This window comes from Dipodomys merriami, unplaced genomic scaffold, assembly GCF_024711535.1.
Source record: "Dipodomys merriami isolate MVZ:Mamm:240054 unplaced genomic scaffold, mDipMer1.0.p SCAF_10, whole genome shotgun sequence".
Taxonomy (NCBI): Eukaryota; Metazoa; Chordata; class Mammalia; order Rodentia; family Heteromyidae; genus Dipodomys; species Dipodomys merriami.
In genome coordinates this window covers 29966485-29989491 of record NW_027202271.1, presented here as the reverse complement: position 1 = coordinate 29989491, position 23007 = coordinate 29966485, and the positions used below count along the sequence as shown (strand labels likewise).

The 23007-nt window shown below is 41.8% G+C and overlaps 1 protein-coding gene across 3 annotated transcripts in view; it reads left to right on the top strand.

Moving 5' to 3' along the window:
* The window catches only part of Best3 (bestrophin 3), a 43531-nt gene extending 24590 nt beyond the window's left edge, over positions 1 to 18941 (top strand). For all 3 annotated transcript variants that reach the window (XM_069988479.1, XM_069988488.1, XM_069988471.1), the window contains one exon: positions 14327 to 18941. In XM_069988479.1, coding sequence (XP_069844580.1) covers positions 14327 to 15230 — 904 coding nt within the window. In that variant the 3' untranslated portion in view covers positions 15231 to 18941. The remainder of the gene's footprint in view (positions 1 to 14326) is intronic.
* Positions 18942 to 23007: the final 4066 nt, after the last annotated feature.

The window sequence follows — 23007 nt, the reverse complement described above, 5'->3', positions numbered from 1 at the left end:
CTGTCCCTATGTGCTACAAGCATTACATAAATGCATTCCTGCATTTTATCAAAACTGATCATGTGTCTGATGTTGGAGAAATGGATGAAAGAATGCCTCTTCCCTGCCAGAAACAGAGGCCACAGTTTCTAAGTAACTGAAGAGAGTACAGAAAACTTTTTAAGAAAATAATAACCCCTGCTTCTAAAAAGAGACCACAGAAAAAGAAAATCTGTGGGTGATTGTTTTGGAACTTCTGTGGGAAAGCTGTGGCTTTTCCTTGAGGCCAGTTCATATCTTGTCATGGCCACATGACCTGCCCCTCCTCCCGCAGTATTCCTCCTGATTCCCCACAATTCGGAATGCCTAGCTTCTATCCTATTCCTATAAAGCTTAGCTCTCACTCTTGTAAATAATGGTTTGCAGTGTTTCTCTTTCAAAGGGGCGTCTGAGGCTGAAAGCCCCTGGAGAGCCAAAGGAAAAGATGACTGAAAGTAGAAATTCAGGAGATGTGGCAAGTGATGAGAAAAACATGGGAGTCAGGAGATTGGTGTTGGTTCTGTTCAAGTATACATTAGAGAAGGTTCATAGCAGGCTAGACTTACTTCTGCTCCTGAACTGCTGGGCCTTGCCATCCAGGGTTCTTGCAGGCCAGCTTGCTCCTCCCTCCCCAGCCTATTGCTCAGTCTGCAGGAAGACAACTCCCCCGGCTTACACTAAGTGGCCCTGGTAATTCCTTCTGCTGTGGCAGAGCTTCATGAACTTCTAGAACTGTCCTGATATTTTTTTATGAGTTTGTTTTTAGAAAATTCAATGTTTTCTGTCTTAATGCAAAGCCCTTGAAAATATAACTTGTAGAAGAAAGAAGACCAACACTACGGACAGATTCTGAGAATCATTGAGGTGATTGTATTCAGAATATGATCCATTTCTAATGCTCATAGAGTTGGGGGGGTTGCAACTAACAGTGAAATGGTTTAAATTAATTGAGATTTTTAGTTTGATTAACATATTTGTTGTGATCATACTGTCCATGAACTTCTAAGAGGTCTCAGGGACACTTGCTGCCCCAAAGATTACTGGGAAGATTAAATAAGAGAGGATGCTAAGATCTGAGGATCACAAGATTAGAGCCAGCCCAGACAGGAAAGCCCATTAAAACTAAAACAAAAACAGAAACAGGGGTTGGGAAGGTGGCGAGTGTTTGCCTTGCATGTATGAGGCCCTGGGTTTGATTCCTCAGCACCACATAAACAGAAGAGGCCAGAAGTGGCACTGTGGCTCAAGTGGTAGAATGCTAGCCTTGAGCTGAAGAGCTGAGGGACAGTGCCCAGGCCCACAGTTCAGGCCCCATGACTGACAAAAAACAAAAACAAAAAAAACACAACTCTTATCTCAAATTAATAACAAAAAGTCAGAATCCCCAAAAAGTCAGAAGAAGAGCCATAGCTCAAGTGGTAGAGCACTAAGCCTTGAGTAAAATAGCTCAGGAACAGGATGTGAGTTCAAGTCCAGGACCACCAAAAAAAAATTAAATAAGATCCTAAGTATAAAAACATGTAATTATTTTTGTCAGATAGTCAGATCTTTCACTCATGAATATCAACTTGATACATACAAATATTAAACAAACCTGTGGTTTTTTTCAGGTTAAACTAAGTCTAGGAATTTAGGACAGAAAATACAACAACTGAGAGAAAACCTGTTTTAGACTGCATCAAGCAATCAGTTATCAGACAGAATGCTTCTAATCCAATGGCCTGTTCACCAGCATGGCAAGGAAAGGCAGAGTGAATGCTAGTCTTTGAAAGAGGTTGTATGAGATGTCTGGCTGGACTGTGCTAGAAGTAATTGATCAAAAAAAAAAAAAACCAATTAGGCAAAAGCTGACTTGCTTTTGATTTTCTGCATGAATGAGAACCATTAACAGGGAGGCTCATGATCCAGGAAAAGCCATTACAGGACTGTGGAAAGCCAAGCATCTACAGAATAAGCTTTATGATCCATGACTGTTGATTCTTCCTATGATTGTGGGGTTCAACAAAATGCTGATCACCTGGAACACAAGACCAAACTAACTTAATCAAAAGGAAGTTTATTAGGCTACACTCAAAGACTAGTCTATCTTTGAAAATGGCTGAATACAGAGGCCCCAAGAATGTAACCCAGCTTGCTATTGCTCTGTCTCTCTCAATTCTGAGTCTGTCTCTGGCTCCCTTTCAGCCAACCTCTTCCCTTCTGATGGTAAAATGGAAAGATGGCAGCTAGCAGCCTCAGACTTATAACACCCACCTTTGTCAGATAACCCAATGGAAATGGAATCTGTTTTTCCAGTTCTTAAAGCTGAAGTACACTGGGTGCTGGTGGTCACACCTGTAATCCTAGCTACTCAGGAGGTTGAGATCTGAGGATCACGGTTCAAAGTCAGCCCAGGCAGTAAAGTCCATAAGACTCTTATCTCCAATAAACCACTAGAAAACTGGAAGTGGCACTGTGGCTCAAGTGGCAGAGCACTTGCCTTGAACTAAAGAGCTGAGAGACAGCGCCCAGGCCCAGAGTTCAAGCCCCATGACCAAAAAGAAAAAAAAAAAAAACCTGAAGTGCTGGCTTTGTTATGATTGGCTAGACTTCACTAACACATCCATTCCCAAACTAATCAGGACAGGTACAAAAGGTCAATATTATTAGCCAAATCTTGTTCATGTGTCCATGCTCAATAAGCATAGAGAATCCTTTCTTGGGTGAGTAAATTTTGTAGGTTTTTTTTAAATTGTTGTGGTGGGGGTTTTTGTTTTTTGTTTTGTTTTTGTCAGTTGTGGGGCTTGAACTCAGGAGCTAGGCACTGTTCCTGAGCTCTTTTTGCTGAAAGCTAGCTCTCTACCACTTTGAGCCACAGCTCCACTTCTGGTTTTTCAGTGGTTAATTTGCAGATAAGAGCCTCACAGGGACTGTTCTACCCAGACTGGCTTTGAACCCCAGACCTCAGCCTCCTGAGTAGCTAGGATTACAGGCATGAGCCACCAGCACTCAGCAGTTTTGTAGTTTTATATTCTTTTGGGGTTTAGCTCTCCAGAACATTTCATTCAGAAATCACATTGGCCATATCTTTTCATATTAACTTTTCAGATTCTAAAACTAACTCAGTGCCCTCCAATAACTGAATAAATTACTATCCAAATGCAATCTAAAAAAAAGGAAGGAGCCTCCCACGCAACCAATCAGAAATGACTTTCACATTCAGCAAACTCTTCTTCCTCACAGAAGCAAGTGGCTTTTTTCTCAGGAGTAAGAAACTTGTCCAATATATGGGCCTGTGTTCTGCACACTTGCTAGATAACATAAGTGAAATAAGATTATTCCTTAAAAAAAAGTCTTAAGTACAAACTTAAATTTTTTTCTTGTGCTTCTGCATACAGAATGTATTCATTTATTCAGGTAAATTTTTTCAGAGTACTACCCCATGGGAAGTTTGATGCCAGATACTAGACATAGACATGAAAAAAAAAATCCACCACTTAAGCTCACAGACTTGTATGGTGCACAAAGAGAAATTCTGAGTCTTGCAGAAATATACGCAGTGAGGACACATTCCACAATGCCTGGTGACAGAGAAAGGTTCTAGAGCTGAGGATTCTAACATGTATCTTTAAGAGTGGGGGAAGGAATCAGCAGTGTGGCTCAGTTGGTAGAGTGCTAGCCAATAAGTGAAAACATCAGTGTCCCAGTCTCAGACCAAAAGAAAAAAATAAAAACAGGGTAGGAGGGAGTCACTAAAGGATACATGCCAGGCTAATGTGAACAAAGATGGTAAAGAATGACAATGTATTCCAAGGAATCATTTGCTATGTATTATTAGAAGAGCCAAAATTTGAATCTGGGGAGGGGCCAAAGGTAGGTTATAGTTTTCATAGCCTTTGTCCAAAGCAATTAAATGACTTTATCACAGTTTGGGTTTAGATAAGTTAGCCTTACAGGTGGATTGATGGAGATAAGAAAGCTAGAGAGATAAATTAACACTGTTGTCTCTTAAACAGAAGAGGGGAAAAAGTCTTGAGAGCATCTGCAAGGGATGACAGAGAAGACATAGTGGTCTGACAACAGACTGGTGCAAGTCCTAACAAGGGAGGCCTCAGTGTGTGGGCCAGTGAATGAAGTAGGGGAGATAGGGAGGTGGGGAGGTGTGGTGCTTATGTGGCTAGTAATGCAGGAAGTCCTGTGTCCCTTCATTCAGCATCATACTGCCTTAATCCACAGGATTTTTTTATTTTATTTATTTATTTTTGTTGGTCAGGAGGCTTGAACTCTAGCCTTGGGTGCTGTCCCTGCACTCTTCAGCTCAAGGCAAGTGCTCTACCACTTGAGCCATAGCACCATTTCTGGTTTTCTAGTGGTTTATTGGAGATAAGAGTCCCACAGACTTTTCTGCCTGGGCTGGCTTTGAACTGTGATCCTCAGAGCTCAGCTTCCTGAGTAGTTAGAATTACAGGTATAAGCCACCGGTGCCAGGCCTCCAGAGGATATTTTAATAAGACTCGTTTTTCTCTGTTTAACTGTAGACCAACAAGGTGTTTAAAAACAGTCCTGTGAATTCTGACACCAAATCAGTGCTGAAGTCTCATCTCCCAGTCTTTGTTAAGAACGGGACCTGTTGAAAAGCAACTTCAGAATCAACATTTGGGAAATAAGTACTTAAAAATGTGACCAGAGCACTCAAATTCAAAATTGTTTCATAAATATATACACCTTGAGCATTTACTAACTACTAGTAACTATTGTATGGCTATGAAAAAAAATCTTTCCTATTTGAACTCTGCCCATCTTCTCACCTGGGATCAGTTCAGGTGAATTTGTTTATTTGTTCTTTTGTCAGAATATGGACTGCTTTCTGATCACTGTTTTAATCAAAGTATCTTTCTTATTAGCCTAATCATGAAGACACTATTAACCAAGAACAAGAGAACACCTGAAACCAATCAAAAGAGGAGTGTTTTATAAGAAAACACACCTAAACCCTAAAAATGAAAATGGGACAAGAATAAAACACATTTGATAAGCCTAACATTACCAAACAAATCTGAAGGCTAGCATTGTTGAAAATGAATTAAAACACACACACACACACACACACACACACACACACACACACACACACACACACACACACACACACACACACACACACGATCCAGTTCTTGTCTCTTCCCCACAGCTGGCATGAGACAGATGGAGAGTGCCTCACTTCACATTATACTGTCATAAGTCATTTCAACATTCTTACTACATTGTATTAACACAAAGAATAGAACACATTGAAATGAAAGACTGAAGTCTCTCATAACTCTCTTTAATCCTGTCTTGAAAATCAAAACAGCCAACAAGTAAAGGAGCAATAATCCCTTAAGGGCATTGGAAGAACCCCAACAAATCATCCACTCATACCAGCTAAAAGATTCCAGTTGTGGAGCAGAAAGGCTGGGGCTGCTTAAGAATTAGATCACTCGGGCTGGGAAGGTGGCTCAGTGGTAGAGCGCTTGCCTTGCATGCCTGAGGCCCTGGGTTCAATTCCTCAGCACCACATAAGCAAAAAAAAAAAAAAAAAAGCCAGAAGTGGCGCTGTGGCTCAAGTGGTAGAGCGCTAGCCTTGAGCTGAAGAGCTGAGGGACAAAGCCCAGGCCCAGAGTTCAGGTCCCACAACTGGACCCAAAAAAAAAAAAAAAAAAAGAATTAGATCACTCAAGTACGTCATGAGTGATTGTTCTAACTCACAACTAATCTAAAATATGCTCAGTTCTATATACCATACACTACAGACTACAATCCCATTTCAAGAACATTATTATTGGACATTTTGCCATTATTAAATATATTTAATACTTAAATAATAATTTAAATATTAAGATATTTAAATTAAATGAAAATGAAATTCTCACATTTGAGTAATCTTAAAGTTTCTATGAGATCCACTGAGGATTCCCTTAGAACAGAGGAGAAATATTCAAATTTTCTAAGAGTTTCTTCTATTACAAGTGAAGGAATTTAAGACACATCTGGGAGCCAGGGGCCAACAGCTCACACCTGTAATCCTAGCTACCTAGGAAGTTGAGATCTGAGGATCAAGGTTCAAACCAGCCTGGGCAGAAAAGTACGTGAGAGTGTTCTCTCCAAATAACCACCAAAAAGCCACAAGTGGAGCTGTAGCTCAAGTGATTGACAATGCACCAGCCTTAAGCAAAAACGCTGATGGACAGTTTCCAGGTCCTGAGTTCAAGGCCCAGTATTACCACACACACAAAAAAAGTTTAATACTTTGAAACTTTAACCTGTTTATTGAAAATGATCATTTATTTAGTCTTTATTCCATAACTTCAATTCATGCATAACAATAATATAATTAGCTATTGTATGTACACATATATGTTCGTAATATGCACAAAAATTCAGAATTGCAGCAGTCAGTATTGGTAGTCAATATTAATTTAAGTCTATGAAAATGCATATGTTGCTTGGTTTTTTGCTGGTTAATTGAAGATGGACTCTCATAGACTTTACTGCCTGAGCTGGCTTCCAACCTAGATCCTTCAGGTCTCAGTCCACTGAGTAGCTTCCATTAAACGTGGGAGCCACTAGCACCTGATGCATGTTTTCACAAGCAAGTGCTTTATTAAAGTTTGGTTAAAAGTACTTCTACATGGATAATTTATTCAGTAATATGTTCATAACCAACTATATTCAACTATAGTTGCCTTATAAGAAAATATAGTCTAACATATACTATTACATGCTTATACATGTTATAAGCTACTAAAAATACCTCAAGTTGAACCTCAAGAAAAATGTGTTCTTGGAACATTGATTTCCACTCCCCACCCCCACCCCGCACTCCCCACGCACCTTAACGTACCAGAAAAGAAGAAGAGACAGAACTTCCCAAAGGGACAAATGTGCATTAAGTCATAATTTTAGAACTTCCTCAGAGATTCTTTCAGATGTGATAAGGGGTCACCTTTGGTGCTCAGTTTTCAACTTTAAAATTATATCCGAGGTTTACATGGTTTAATTTCCTTTTCTAACCCAAGTGCTGTAGAAGTCAGCTGTTTTAAGGTAGGGGAGGAGTTAGTAGAGCAGACTTCTCTTTGGGCCATCATTTCTTTCGGCCAGCAGGGATCAAGACCACATGACCCAGGTGGTGACTAGATACCCCTCTTCAAAGGAATAAGCTACAAACCACATTCGGCACGATTTTTGGTCTGAATTTCAGACTGGCAGCACAGAGGTGCTGGGAAGGTCAAAGATCCAAGTGCAGCCTCCTAGACAAAGCATACCTCTCAGATACTCCATTAGCTTGGAAGTGTGCACAAGAAAGGGAGTAGAGGAGAAGCTAAGTAAATCCAATAATTTGCCCATTCCCAGCCCCACCCCCTTAAAGCTCAGCGTGAGGGCTACTTGGCCGATTTTATAAACCTGAGGTTTAAGTGTTCTGCAGTGCAGAAGGTTAAAAATAACAGCTTTCGCCTCCAAATGGGTTTGAAGAGTGCATTTTCTTTGCTTGTGTATAAACGCTCCTCTGCATTTGTCACTATCCTGATCAATTCTTGCCTGACTTTGATTAAATACACTGCAATTTTAAAACAACGAATCTGACCTAAGAAGGAAAACTCATCATATTGTTATTTTCCTAACCTCCTCATTTCAGGTCTGTTAAAAATGACTTCTTATATTTGAATTTAAATTGCCAAAATATCACTTCAAAAGTGGAACACAAAAAGACCACAGGTCATTTAGTTTTATCCTTCAATCTTTGTGAAGCTCAGTATTTACCTGATTGCACGAGTGAAATGGAAGATGCTTTGCAAAAAGCTCATTTGTTTGTTTTGTTGTGGTTCTGTAGCTTGAACTCACAGCCTGAGCATTGCCTCTAAGCTTCTTTTGCTCAAAGCTAGTGCACTACCACTTCAGTCAGAACTCCACTTCTGGCTTTGTCTTTTATTAGTTTACTGGAGAGAAGAGTCTCTCGGATTTTCCTGCCCAGGCTGGCTTCAAACCACAAACCTCAGATCTCAGCCTCCTGAGTAACTAGGATTACAGGCATGAGACACCCATGCCTGGCTTGCAAAAAGCTAGTTTTTTTTTTGGTGGGGGGGGAGGGAGGGGAGGAAAGATGCACTGACCCAACCAAGTCATCATACAAATTTTCCTACAAAAACTATTTTGGTCTTTCTATTATCAGACATACCCTAAGAAGTGTGACAGTGCATTTCCACCATCCGCTGCCAGGCACCAGGGGATGGGGAGATCTTTACCCTGACTTATTAGACAGACCTAACCTAGACCCCCTTTCCTGCTCATTTAGACGTTTGTCATTGGCAAGAGAGGCTGTGGGCTTGTAGGTACTCAGCAGATACTATTGAAATGCTGGGCTTGGGGTTTTCTTAACATTGAAGATGAAACTAATTTCAATCCAGACATCTATCTGCCCTGTAGAGATAACACATGTTGCCCCTCCTTATAGTCACAATTAACTATAAACAACAAGCCCAACTGGTTTAACATCATTTTTCTTTTGCTTGTTTTCTTCTCTCCTCCTACCATTATCCATCCCACTTTCAAAAAGAGCCTAATATATAACACAACCTATTTCATCGCTTTGTGCCTCAGATTTCTGTGTTAATGGTTCTCATTGTGCAGTAAATGTGTACAGGGTTGGCTATGTCTGCCATGTGGCCCAAAGGAATAGATACCAAGAAGCCAGGAAAGCCTAGTGCCCATGACACCATCATGTGGTCCTCCTTGACTTCCTTCCACTAAATAAATCCAGTTTCTTTTTTTTTTTATTTTATTGTTAAGATGTTGTACGGAGGGCTTACAGTTACATGAATAAGGCAATGAGTACATTATTTGTCGATCATTGTTACCCCTTCCCTTCCTTGTTGTGGTCCCACTACCCATTTCCTCCCCCAGCTCCCACACTCCTATCCCCGCGCCTCACCGCCAAAAGTTATAAAGTTCGTTGCCAATATACTGTCCTGTGGGTATCTTTGTTGCAATGGGTCATCCTGTGTCCTTGTTTCAGCATTTTGTTAGTCCCCTTCCCCTCCCCAGATTAGACATATGTAGATATAAGATGCAGGGTAATAAATCAAGTTTCTGCCAGTCATTATATTTCCTTCCATTTATCCAGAGCCCAAGGCATACTGAGAAATGGCTTCCCTTTGAAGGTTTTTGTTTTTTTGTTTTTTGTTTGTTGGTTGTGGGACTTGGACTCTGGACTTGGGCACTGTCCCTCAGCTCTTCAAGTTGAACACTCCACCACTTGAGTCACAGCACCACTTCCAGTTTTCTGATGGTTAATTGGAGATAAGAGTCTCATAGACTTTTCTGCCATGGCTGGCTTTGAACCGTGACTCTCAAATCTCAGCCTCCTGACTTAGGATTACAGGTGTGAGCCACTGTTGCCTGGCCCCTTTGAAGGTTTTAACTATTTGACACTAGGGGGAAAAAAACACTCTTAAAGGAGAAAGAGGGTGCCCTGCAGGCTGGCACTGTTATTTTCCTCCAACCTTCCCAAGGTCAGTGGTGATTTAGGAGCCACTGAAGTGGTCTGGAAGTTTGCCAGTCTTTCACACAGTCCCTTAAGTATCTTCACTCATCAAAGCTTTTTGGCATATATTGTTCGCAAACAACCTGGAAGGCAGGTAAAAAACCAGTTTGCCAGTTGTGATGTTAAGTCACAGAGGACTTGTGTGAGTCTCTGTGGTCACCCAGAGAGTTCCTGTCAGCCTGGACAGCAGGATCCTGGCTCTGTGAGCTCTCAGAATGAATCATGTGTCCCATCCTTCAAACTGATTCTCCAACTCCATGTCTGGAAATGAGAGCATCTTTGCACTTTCCATGAATGTCCTACTTTCTCTAATTACCTGCCTATCAGTGTCCAAATGAGTTCCAAACATAAAATCTCACTTTTTCATCTGACCATCTCTCATAGATGGCAATATAATGAATTGCTTGCTTGTCATATTATGTCTCTGCTGTTTGGACCTCAAAATTACACTAACCCTAAACTAAGGGTTTTAAATTTTAAATTTTTAAAATTTTTAAATTTATAACATTATTATTATGGTAGTGATGTATTATGGATGGTTACAGTTACTTAGCTCAGGTAGATAGTAGATTGTCAGCCTTTCCTTCGCTGTCTCCAAGTTTTTCCCTCCCATGGGTACTTTTTTTTAAATCAAATGAAGAAGAACATGAAGCATAAATGAACCTAAGAGGTATACTTAGTTGGGACATGAGGAAATCTTTCCAAGTATTTTATTCTGTGTGCTCCAAGCTTTCAAGCCTTTTGTCCTTAAACAAGTTTCTTTATATTGGGAATATGGTGATGTTTGTCATGGTTATGAGAAAGGAGGAGGTGAACTCTGCATGTGAATAGTGAAATCTTCCAGAGAGGAAAAATCATGTGGTTCCCCAGGCTGGGACTTTCACTCTCCCTAGGGTACAAAGCCTAAAGGACATGTTCCCCCACTTCTCATGAGGTATGTGAAATACCAAAGACCCAGCTTTACACTGGAGGCATGAAAAGTTTTCAATCTTACTTGTTAACCTAAGCATTCACCAATGTTGCTTTTTATGGCGGCTTTCTAGCCTAGACAGACTAGAAGCTAGCTTGGAATTAACCTCACAAGGCCAGTTATGCTCTCTCCAAGACAAGCAGTGGTTACTCACTGATAAAGTTCAAGTCGTTTTTCACAACACACTCAAATCTATCTTTCCAGCCTATGTTCTACACTCTCCTCTGTATTTTTACATACATCAAGTATTTCTCCCTCCTCACAATCACTCATTCCTACTTGTCACTTCGTCCAACCTAGAACATGCTGCCTCTTCTCTATCAATCCAATTCTGGCTCAGTATCAAAAACTTACTTTGCTCTTACTTATAAGTAATAAGGTGCATAATGCAACAAGTTGTTCATGATTGATGCTCAGTAAACCCAGCCAAGTAGATAAGCAAATAAATCTCAGGAGTCCATACCAAAGTCTTACGAGGAAAGAAGGTCCAGTGGAGTCTCCTTAGCACATCTAACTAAAGTCAGAAAAACTGTGGCTCCCAAAGCAAAGTGCTTTTTGTAGTTTGCTCATTGTACTTGTCTATGTTTATTCTGAACTTACTTAGGTGCCAGTGGCTCATGTCTGTAATCTTAGCCACTCAGGCTGAGATCTAAAGATCGAGGTTCAAAACCAGCCCTAGCAGAAAGCCATGAAACTGTAATCTTCAATTAACCACCAAAAAGCTGGAAGTGCAACTATAGGCCCAAATGATAGAGCCCCAGACTTGAGCAAAAAAGCTAAGGGATACTCCCAAGCCGTGAGTTCAAGCCCCAGTACCAGCACACACAAAAAAATTGTTTTTCCCCTAGAAGATTGGGTCATTCTTACAAGGTTGTGTACTTTAGGAATAGTTAAGGAAAACAAAAGCCAAGTAAATAGTCAAGATTCCAAACAGAGGGCAGATGCTTGTCCTATAAAGAGAGATTGCCAGCTCGACCTTAAGTCCTAGAGCACAGCCAGGGCAGCAATCTTAGTGACCAACTGTACTTGTTCCTCCTCTCACGGCCTCCCTGGCTAAATAGATTCCTGTGAAGTGTGACTGGCGATCTGACCTAATGAAAGCCGAGGAGCAGGGTCACCAGGGTCACTGAAGCATGAGTCTGCGTTTCCCAAGTTGATGTAACAGAATCTGCACCTCTCATGCCGGTGGTTGGGTCAGGAGGCTATCTGGTAGCCAAGGGCAATGCTGGGGCTTTAGAAAAACAGCTCAAGGCTGTAACCCAACACCATTCCAGGACATTTCACCAGTTAATCATCTCAGCCATCCATCTTTTATTCATAAACACAGGAACAGGTTTTCTTTGGCTGTTTCTTAGGCTACTCCAAATGCATAGTTCTTATAAATCATCCCTTCCTTTTTATTTAAGAGTTTTAGGACCTGATTAAGCATGAATAGTTGACAGGCTTGAGCTGATCAATTATGAAGTGACTGGCCTGACTCAACCATGTGCAGGCAGTCCCCATCTATTATCAAAGATCCATTGTGTTTCTTTCCCTGAAAATGTACCTGGCATAAAGCATCATGTCACCGTGGCTCTCAGGATGAGCCCTAGAGGGGGAGGGTGGCTCTCAAAGCCAGCCTCTCAAGTCACTTAAGGGTAAGGCTTTGAAGTAGTTCTTCGAACCCTATTTAGAGTGTAAATCCACAGAGATGGGAGACAGACATGCAATATGAGGCAGGCATAAACCTTACTACCAAACACACTATCTTTATCTCAATTACTCGTTCTATTTCAGCCTTGAAAGAGATTAAAATTGGTAAGATTGTGTGTTTTATTTTTTTAAGTGTTAAAGAAAATTCAACAGGTTATTCTTTTTTTTTTTTTTTTGGAGGGTCCGGTAGTGGGGCCTGAACTCTGGGCCTGGGCGCTGTCCCTCAGCTCTTCAGCTCAAGGCTAGCGCTCTACCACTTAAGCCACAGCACCACTTCTGGCTTTTTTTTCTTTTTGTTTATGTGGTGCTGAGGAATCAAACCCAGGGCCTCAGGCATCAGGGCAAACACTCTGCCACTGAGCCACCTTCCCAGCCCTCAACAGGATATTCTTAACCATAGCAAATGCACCACAAACTCTCCCTCAAGGGGAACCCCATCACACATTGAATCCATCTGGTCTCCACAAATAGCTTCACTCAACAGGCTTCTTCCTACTCCTTCTTGGCCTAGTTGAACATGCACAGAGGCAAAGCAGTCACCAGAAATGTGTACAGAAAAGACTGTGTTGTACTCATTATTTGCCATGGGCTTTCACTCCTTGACACATATCTTATAGGAAAGCAATAGGTAACAAAGGCTACCAAAGAGAAACATTTGGTTACTTAGGCTACGTAGGCTTAAGGAATCTACCTGTCTGTAAAGTGTTCATAACAATGAATATTATTCACATGATTAGTATGATAACTAAATTATTATTCCCTATTGTTTGCTCTCTCTTGTATTTTAGCTATGATCCATTGAGGTTTCATTTGGGGGTAGGACATGGATCCTTAGGTAACATTATCTTATTTCATTTGTAATAAGGAAAAAATGTATTATATTTATTTTAATGTCCAAGTATCTAGAGCAGAGACTTTCAACATTTGGTCTGCACTTAACCCGGGGTTTTCTAAGACTCCTCTAGGGAGACCTTGTGGTCAAAACTCTGTTCATATCCACGCTAAGATTTCTTCTTATTCTCATTCTCTCATAAGTATATAGAAATCCCTCCTCATTCACCATCTCATTAGGCTTGTTAGTTACCTATAGGCAATTATAGCCCAAAAATATTGAACAGAAAATTCCAAAAATAAGCAATTCATAAGGTCTTGATTGCATGCCATTGTAAATACTATGATGAAACTCTGAGCCATTTCACTCTGTCTAGTCTTGGATACGAATGGTCCCTTTGTCCAACATATCCACACTATATAAACTACTCTTTAGTCACCTAGCAGGTGACTCCATTATTATATTGACTGTCTTGGTACAGTACAGCTTGTTTTGAAATCACCTGTATTTTATTATTTTATTTAGGGATAGCCCGCCCAGCATAGGCACAGTGGTGCTAGAAGTTTGGATTTGCTGCATGGAAGTTGTATAGTGCTTCCTTTAAGAAAAAGATGAAAGTTCTTAAGAAAATGTAGGCTAAGTTGCAAAGAAGTACAATAAGAATGAATCTTTTCTACTCATGAAGTCATGAAGAAGTAAAATAATTCATGCTAGTTTTGCTGTTGCACTTCAAAAGGCAAAAGTTTCAGCCACAGTGCATGCTAAATAGTTAGTCAAGCTGGAAAAGGCATTGTTGTATATGGTTCCAGCCTATTGTGGTTTCAAGAATCCACTGGCCGTTGTGGAATGTATCTTTCACCGATAAGGGGGCAGAGGGTCATGCTACAGTACAAAGGAATTTTCCAGAGGCTAGAAGCTATGTGGTGATGTCATCCCTTATTCCTTAAAGGAATGCGGGCTTACAACACCTTCTTGTGGTTTCTATATTCCGCTATTATTATCGTAAGTATAGTTAAAAAAAATAGCAATTAATATGACCCAGATAAACATCTCTTTGAGATACTCAATGATTTTTAAGTGCTGAAAAGAATCCTGGGACCAAAAAGTTTGAGAACGTCTGCTAAACATTGCAAATGACACCCCCCCCCCCATTCCAGAATCTGTACAATAAAAAGAGAAAACTTATCTCTTCACTTGGGAGATTCTGCCCCCAAAGCCAGGCCTCTAAGGCTACTGTGCTTATCCTGTGTTTCAGGCTCTCAGGCGACGACTGGCTGTGGAACTATGACAAACATGGCCACCGGCACTCCATGATGAGGAGAGTCAAGAGGTTCCTGAGCACCCACGAACACCCCACCAGCCCCCGCAGGAGAAGCTTCGGAAGGCAGGCCAGCGATAGCTCCGTGTTCTTCCCCCTCAGCCCAGCTCGGGATCTGCTGAACGTGCCCTCCAGAAGCCCCCAGAGAGCCTCCCTGGCCCGCAAGCAATCCCACTCCCTGCAGGGCAGCCCCAAGCATTCCAGCATGGGGGAACTGTCCACCATCAGGGAGACCAGCAGGACAAGCACGCTCCAGAGCCTGACCCCACAGTCCAGTAAGAGGGCCTCCCCCACCAAAATGCCACAGGTGCCCGAGGTCTTGGTCACAGCAGCTGAAGCACCGATGTCCCCAACAGATGACCACGACTCCACGACCTCCATCTTAAGCTTTGAGTTTACTGGGGTTCAGCCAAGCAGCACTGGGCAGCAGGAAAACCTCTTGGGATCAGTCCCGTCCCTCTCGGAGAAGAAGACACTTTCCAGGGCCCCAAGTCATCAGACCATTTCAGCCAGTAATGAGATAGACATGTTCAAGTTTGAGGAAGCCCTGGAGGATGACAGGTTCCCAAAACGGTGGAGCCTTCCAGCGTTTGGGGAGTCTAGACACGCTTCCCTAGGAAACCTGAGTCCAGACCCTGTGACTCCAGGTCTTTTAATCCACACCGAAACATCCTCAGAGACCAATGGAATCAACCCTGGGACTGCCACTGCAGTCTCTCCTGATGTGCTGTATTTAATAGAAAACCTGGATACCAAGGAAACAGATATCCTAGAATTTAACAACGAGCAAACTGAGGAATCACCCAAAGGAATGCCACAAAGCTCTAGGACCCGGTTCTAGCCCAGAACCAGGCTTTTCCAAAGCTCAGCATCAGTCCACACAAACCCTGTGAGCTGATCAGTCTGTTTAAAAAGAAAAAGAAATGATCACACACTGTCCAAGCTCCTTAGAACTCTGAAGGGCATTGTGACCCTGTTTTTCTGAAAACTGCAAAAATCAAACATATTCATGTCATTCATCCATCACAAAGTGGCTTTCATGAAAGTTTTTCAGCCCACCGTGAATTATCTAAACCAAATCAGAATCTTATGTAGATCTATATGACTTACAAACTAATAGACTAAACTCAAAGCTTTGGAAAGGGCCTTGTAAATCAATCCCATAGACTGACAAAGGCCTAGACCTAGCGGTTCTTTCTAGATGTTTATTTTTCTCCTGTCTAGGAGAGGATCTCAGAATGCCCCCAAAGCCCTTTTCTACTCAAACTTCTTCAATTGAGGATTTCCTCCTTCCTAAAACTATCATTGCTCCCTAATTCTTAAGCTTCATTAGTTATTATTTATTAGTTGTTTCTCTTCAATATCCTCTATGGTCACTTCTTTATTTTTTTTTCTTCCTCTTTATTCTCTTATCCATTGTTTCCTTTTCTTTTTTGTGCCTTCTCTGGTGACTCTAATTTGTCCCACTCTTTGGGTTATAATATTTTCTCTCACCAACTCTGTTGCTTACTTCTTGCTATGGTGATCAAAATATGAGGCCAAGACAAAGATGTCAAGAAATCATTCACTCGCTCTCAATCTCACAATAGAAAGTGTGTGGGAATGTATTCATCACTCTCTTAAAAGTCACTGCTGTTTCTGTCTGCTTCTGCTTGTTAGTCTTGGACATGGAGAAAACAGGCACCAAAAGGTCATAGAACCTGAATAACCAGATACTATGGAACCAAACAATAATATGGCTTATATCCATCAAATTCAAATCCTAAAGCACAAGTCTCATTGGTGCCACACATGGGACCAGTTACATGGCCTACCAGATGGTTGGAAAGGAAATAGGATATTGGAGCTGGACAGATAAACCATGACTCTGATGGAGTATGGGGGTTGCCTTACTCCCTTCAGAAACTCATCAGAAGCTCTGTATTGTGGCCTCTGAACTCTCTAACCTTGCTGCATGAATCCTGCTCAGCTTGACTACATACAACTTCAGAAATAAAGTAATTCTAACAGCTGACATATTCAGTGTTCACATGTTTCAGGCATCAGCATGGGAAGTTCGTAGATGACCTCATTAATCATCACAGACTGTCTCCGTTTTAATATGAAGAAAACAGAGGCATTGGAGAATTTGACGTTTGCCCAAAATCACATAACCAGGTCATCCAGCTCAGGTGTCCACACTCAGCCACCGTTTTTTTCTCACAGCTCTGTGATTTCTGTAAGGCCCGGACTCTCCACAGTTCACCCAGAACTCGAGCATGTGCTAAGGAAGCCAGATCCAAGTCATAGTTTTGTGCTTCATCCCTCCAACCTTGGAGGCCTCTCAGGGTCCTTTCTGTACTCACAGAGAAGAGGAGTGCTCCAACTTTGAGGTCTAGCTATGGTCCTCTTCATTTTTTTTGTGCCAGAACAAGTTGACATGATCCTCGCTCTCCCCACTCTCCTGTAGTATTGTAATTAGCACACTTGCACAAGCCCTCAAATCGTGACCGGCCTCCTGGGCTCCAGGAGAACACTGACATTTACTTCAACTGACTTTTCTCGAAGGACTTAAAGGAAATACTACTGGAAGAGATCTATACACTGATGGTTCTCTGTGTTAGTCAATGGCGTTAGCACTTGGGGCAGTTTTAGCTTCTTGGAGCAATTTTCTCGAGTGATTCAACTTAAGTCCAGTCTCTTCTCTTTGTCTTGATCTACTGCTCAGAATCAAATACATTTCCACTTCACTGCTTTTGAAATATAATCAATTTTCATTCCCAAATCCAAGGTGATAAATTATACACAAGGAGAATAATACATTTTGTAAAGGGATGGAGACGGTTCATTTGTCTCTGGCTTCCATCCATCCCTTATGCACCTTTACCCAGAGAATTTCTTCAATATTTCTTTAAAATTTGAGCTGGCATCCTATTCTTCTTTACTCTGAAAACTGAATTATGACTTGTGCAATGAGCTCATCTGCTGGAAGTCAGCTATAAATTCAAGACAGCAGTTGTGCAGCATGGATGAAGAAATTTTCCATTCTGAAATGAGTTTTGAACCCAGCATTTGCAAGGCTGCAAAAACAAAAGGCTTTCTTCTCATGTGCTTGGGTTTTATTATCTACCTGACCATTTTCTCCTGAACTCTGGAGCCTTCCACCATCTGAATGAGTTGTCCTATGGCCTGTGCTTGTTGTTTGGGGCTTGACCCATTCCAAGAACTCAGCCATGTTTGGCATTAAATGTAATGTGCAAGCCAGCACATAGAGTGAGGCCAGGCCCTAGATGATGCATTCCTTTCCTGCTCTCCAGACAACTCTGCCCTGACACTGGAGCCCTAGTTCTGTAAAGGCTCATCTACTTTTTCTCTTTTGTCCAAGAACAGAGAGATGCTAGGCCCTGACAAAACAAGTGGCCACTCTCTCCCTGTCTTCTGCTGTCCCATATCATATTCTCTGGTATTCTCATTCTCAGCTTATCAACTCCCACTCCAATCACCCATTCTTACCTAGCCTTGAAAACAAGACTATAGAAAACATATTGTAAATGTAAAATTTAACATTAATGCAAAGAAAAGACTCCCTTAAACATACAACCCTATTTCTTCAGTGATTCCTCTTCTAGCTTCTCCTCCAAAGAGGTCCATTCAATCCTTAGTCATTTCTCTAGCAAAACTGCTGAGGATGTGCTAGGCTCAGGCAGCCAAGGGTTGTAATGGAATGAATAGTACACAGCAGGCATGTGAGTTACCTCTGAGTAGCTTTAGAAACTTGAACAACTATTCATCCTTCGGAATCTCATAGTTCCATCTCTGTCACGGGCTCTCTTCTGGATCATTTCACTGGGCCATTGTGAGGTATGCTGGGAGTTGAAAGGCCAGAACCCCAGGCTACACCACAGGAACAGTGGACCTGACTGGAGTTCATGCTCCAGGGATTCATCATGGACACCTCATTTCCTCTTTGTAATTTGTTCTTCAGGATCCTTTTATTCTCTGGTATTCTAATCTCTTCCATTCACCAAGCTTTCCTTTAACATTCACAGTATTGTGTTTCTAATTTATCATTTTACCATTCTCTTTTGGGCTTCCTTGCTTTTGTTTGAGATGCTTCTCATCTTTCTTCTCTCTGGCACTTCTCACTCCCACAGCATCCCAGGCCTCATCTCCATGGAGATGAATCCTTACCTTCTATGTGTATCAGTCCCCTCGGAGAAAACATGGAACCAAAGAAAGTTGTGCTTCTTCCTTCCATTATACATCTACATGATTCAGAGCCCTGGCTTCAAGGTTAGAAGAGCATCTAAACCTGGTCCTATATCACCTAATAAAAAGTCATATCTGCAACTGCTAGACCCTCAAGTGGAACAAATTCAAATCTAATTCCATCTGCCCTTTCCACAGCACAATCAACTACATAGGCAACAACAAACATTTTCTGATGCTCTGTGCTATGGATAAAAATAACCAAAAACATTCTTGTTTTGTTTGATGGAACTATCTCACGCAGGTGCTCCATCCCTTTACATGCTTTTTTCTTTTTAATTAGTAAGTTTTTTGTGTGTGAAAATACCGTACAGAGGGATTACAATTACATGAGTAAGGTAATGAGTACATTTCTTATCAAGCATTGTTGCTTCCTCCTTTGTTTCCCCTTCCCATCCTTGCCCTCCCATCTCCCCCCATGCTGCCCCCCTTGACATGCTTTTTGTTGTTATTTTTTTCTTTAGTTCTATGAACCTTCATTTTTAGGACAGACTTTTCCACTTTATATGAAAGAACCGATGCAAAAATAAGCCAGATGCTGACGGCTCATGCCATAATCCTAGCTACCTGGGAGGCTCAAGCAGGAAGATGAAAGTTCCAGGCTAGAAAAGTCAAGGAGAATCCATCTGGATGGAGGAAAGCTAAACACAGTAGTGCAGACCTGTCATCCCATCGATAATGGGAAGCCTAAAATAGAACTAAAGGCACCCTGGAAGGAAGCAAGAACCTATCTCAGAAATGGGAAAAAATAATAATAATAAAGCCAGGTGCTGGTGGCTCAAGCCTGCAATCCTAGCTACTCAGGAGATCTGAGGATCATGGTTCAAAGCCAGCCAGGAAAAAAAGTCCCTGTGAGATTCCTATCTCCAATTAACCATTCAAAAACAAAGAGGTGCTGTGGCTAAAGTGGTAGATCAGTAGCCTTGAGCACAAACAGGCTCAGGGAAAGCCCCAGGCCCTTAGTTCAAGTCCCACAACAATAACAACAACAACAACAAACTAGAGCTGAGGGGCTGGGAGCAGGTGGCTCATGCCTGTAATCCTAGCTACTCAGGAGGCTGAGGTCTGAGGATCAAGGTTCAAAGTCAGCCCACACAGGAAAAGCCTATGAGACTCTTACCTCTAATTAACCACCAGAAAACCAGAAGTAGAGCTATGGCTCAAAGTAGTAGAGTGCTACCTTGAGCAAAAGAGCTCAGGGACAGTGCCTAGGCCCTGAGTTCAAGCTCCACAACCAACAGACAAAGAAAAAATAGAGCTGTAGCTATGGCTCAGTGGTAGAGCACCTGCCTAGCAAGTGAGAAGAGCGGAGTTCAAATCCTCGTAACCTCCTGCCCCTCTCCCCCAAAAAACACCAACAATAGAGTAGCAAGGTGGTTCTCTTACTGCAAATCTTACAAAACTCAGAAGAAGGAACCCAAGCTATGGGAAAGGCTTGAGAGACTGGACCCCAACATTGTCCTCTCCCTTCAACACTTCCACATGTACAATCATACAAATATATTTTTAAAAAAAGCAATCATCCCCAAAATGAGGACCTGAATACATTTGCTCAAATATTCAGTTGACTCAGACCAAAAATCATTTTTCTTTTACTTGTTTTGTTTCTGAAATAGTTCATATATTGGGCCTAAACCTTCCTTTTGTCCTAAGTAGATTGGATTAGGTGATTACCATCTTCTTTGAGCTTCTACCTTTGCCTAACAGAGGCAGCGAAGAGAATCCTATATCCTGAAAACTAAAAGAACATTTCTTTTTTTTTATTATTTGGGTCCAGTCGTGGGGCCTGAATTCTGGGCCCGGGCACTGTCCCTCAGCTCTTCAGCTCAAGGCTAGTGCTCTACCACTTGAGCCACAGCACCACTTCCAGCTTTCTTTTTGCTTATGTGGTGCTGAGGAATCGAACCCAGGGTCTCATGCATGCAAGGCAAGTGCTCTACCACTGAGCCACCCTCCCAGCCCTAAAAGAACATTTCTAAACTGGATTTTGTAAGAAATGCTGGTGTGTCCCAGGTTTTTTGTCTACACCAGTGGTTTCCAACCAGATGTGATTCTGCATCCAGAACACATTTGGCAATTTCTGGTGACATTTCCAATGTGTTACTGGGCAGAGACCAGGATTACTGCCAACACCTTGCAGTGTACAGAATAGACACCTCAACTGTCTGGCCCAAAATACCAGATTTAGGGTAAAGGTCAAAAATTAGATAGTCATCAGAGAAGTTATTCATGACAGATGAGCTAGAGAGATATTGAACTTGAGAATAGATAGATGAGGAAACGGCTGAGCACTACTCTGTGCACAAGCTGCAAAATCATCACCATTTCTCCCTTGCTGCTGGAGGATACCTAAAATCCAGAAAGAACTGGAGGTTGAACTCAAGGCCTTGCACTTGAAAGGAAGGTACTATACCATTTGAGCCACTCCCTCAGTCCTGTTGACTCTTAATGTTGCCAGAATGAGTAATGCTATTGCTGCCATGGCTGTAATTCTCTGAGATCATGGTTTACATAAAGAGTGACAGTAATATATTCTATCAAATATTTAAGAATCTTCGGCCTGGAGCTGAAGAGCGCAGGGACAGTGCCCAAGCCCAGAGTTCAAGCCCCACAACCGACAAAAAAAAAAAATCTGTACCAATAAATTGCTAGACAACTGGCCCAGCTTCAGTTTTGACACAAACAAGCTGTATCTTCCAGGCAGATCATTTGACACTTCGTTTTTTATATGCTTAGAAAATTGTTCCTATGGATAGGATTAGTCTACCTACCTCCCATTGATTAGACACAGATTCTTCAAACTTCCTAGAGACTGACACCAAGGAGCTGGTGAGATTCTGGCCAATGTAGCGCTGTGTGTGTGTGTGTGTGTGTGTGTGTGTGTGTGTGTGTGTGTGTGTGTGTGTGTGTGTGTGTGTGTGTGTGTGTGTGTGTGTGTGTGTGTGTGTGTGTGTGTGTGTGTGTGTGTGTGTGTGTGTGTGTGTGTGTGTGTGTGTGTGTGTGTGTGTGTGTGTGTGTGTGTGTGTGTGTGTGTGTGTGTTTCGTGTTCCCATTTAGCTTTTTCACTTGCAGCTGGAGCTTTACCACTTGAGCCACACCTCTGCTTCTGGCTTTTTTCCAGCTGATTGGAGGTAAGGGTCTCCCAGATTTGTCGCAAGCTGGCTTCAAACCATGATTCCCAAATCTCAGCCTCCTGCGTAGCTACAGCAGCTGGGCTTTATTTTCTAGTCAGTGCTTAGTGTAGGGCATTCAAAGCCCAAGTGTCCAGGAAGTCCCACCTCCCAAACTCTGTGACAGATCTGTCCAGGAAGTCCCACCTCCCAAACCCTGTGACAGACTTGTGCCTTTCTTCTGCAGGTTGATGTTGAAATAACACAAAACCTGAAATCCACTCATATTTGCTAGTATGTTGGATTATTTCCATTTACCCACAGTCCTGTTCCCCTCCCAACTCCTCTAGTTTGCTTAGTGTGACTTCCTTTGTATACTTTTTTTTATTTTTATTTTTTGAGATAAAGTGTCACTAATAGCTCAGGCTGACCTCAAATTTACCATCCTTCCTCAACTACCAGAAGGCTGGAGTTACAAGTCACCATACCGAGCTTGTTTGTGTACATTCTTCCAGAAGTGTTCTATATGCAAGTATGATTTTTTGCTTTTCAGTGGTTTGGAGCTAGAAACAAGAGTCTTGAGTTTGCTAGACAGGCACTCTACCACTGAGCCAGAGCTCCAGTCCTGGATTTATTTTTGAGATAGAGTCTTTCAATATAGCCCAAGCTGGCCTTGAACCCACAATCCTCCTGCATCTGCCTCCCAAATACTGGCATTATAGGCATGTGCCACAAAACCCAGCTTTGTGCAGGTATCTTTTAACTCACCTAAATGTTTTAATGTTATAGGTTTTACCTGTTTCTTTGTTTTACATTCAGTGCTATGTTTTAATATCCTCCCAAATTCCCTTGTGTCTCTCTACCCACTGCTCTTAACTGCTAGATATTCAAAGATGTCTTATATCTAGTGTATGCACTTTACCAACAGCCTCTTCACCCTTCTACCAGGCTCTTTTGGGACTTTTAAGAGAGTTTTTTGGCACATGTAGACTTGAATGAAGATTGGCCTTCCCCCAGATCACTATTGTCTCTTCTACTCTTTTCCCCCACTCTGTTTGTCATCACCTCCATTTCTAATTTTTCCAAATTCAACGAGTGTAAAGCAACATCTGCTTGTTGTTCAGATAGCATCTTTGTAATTACTAGGGCCGTTGGATTTGTCTTCATAGGCTCCTTAATTCTTTGGGGAATGCGCCTCTGAAAATCTCATCCTGTCTTCATCCCGCCACAACAAAGCTTTCTAAAATTCTTTGCCCACTG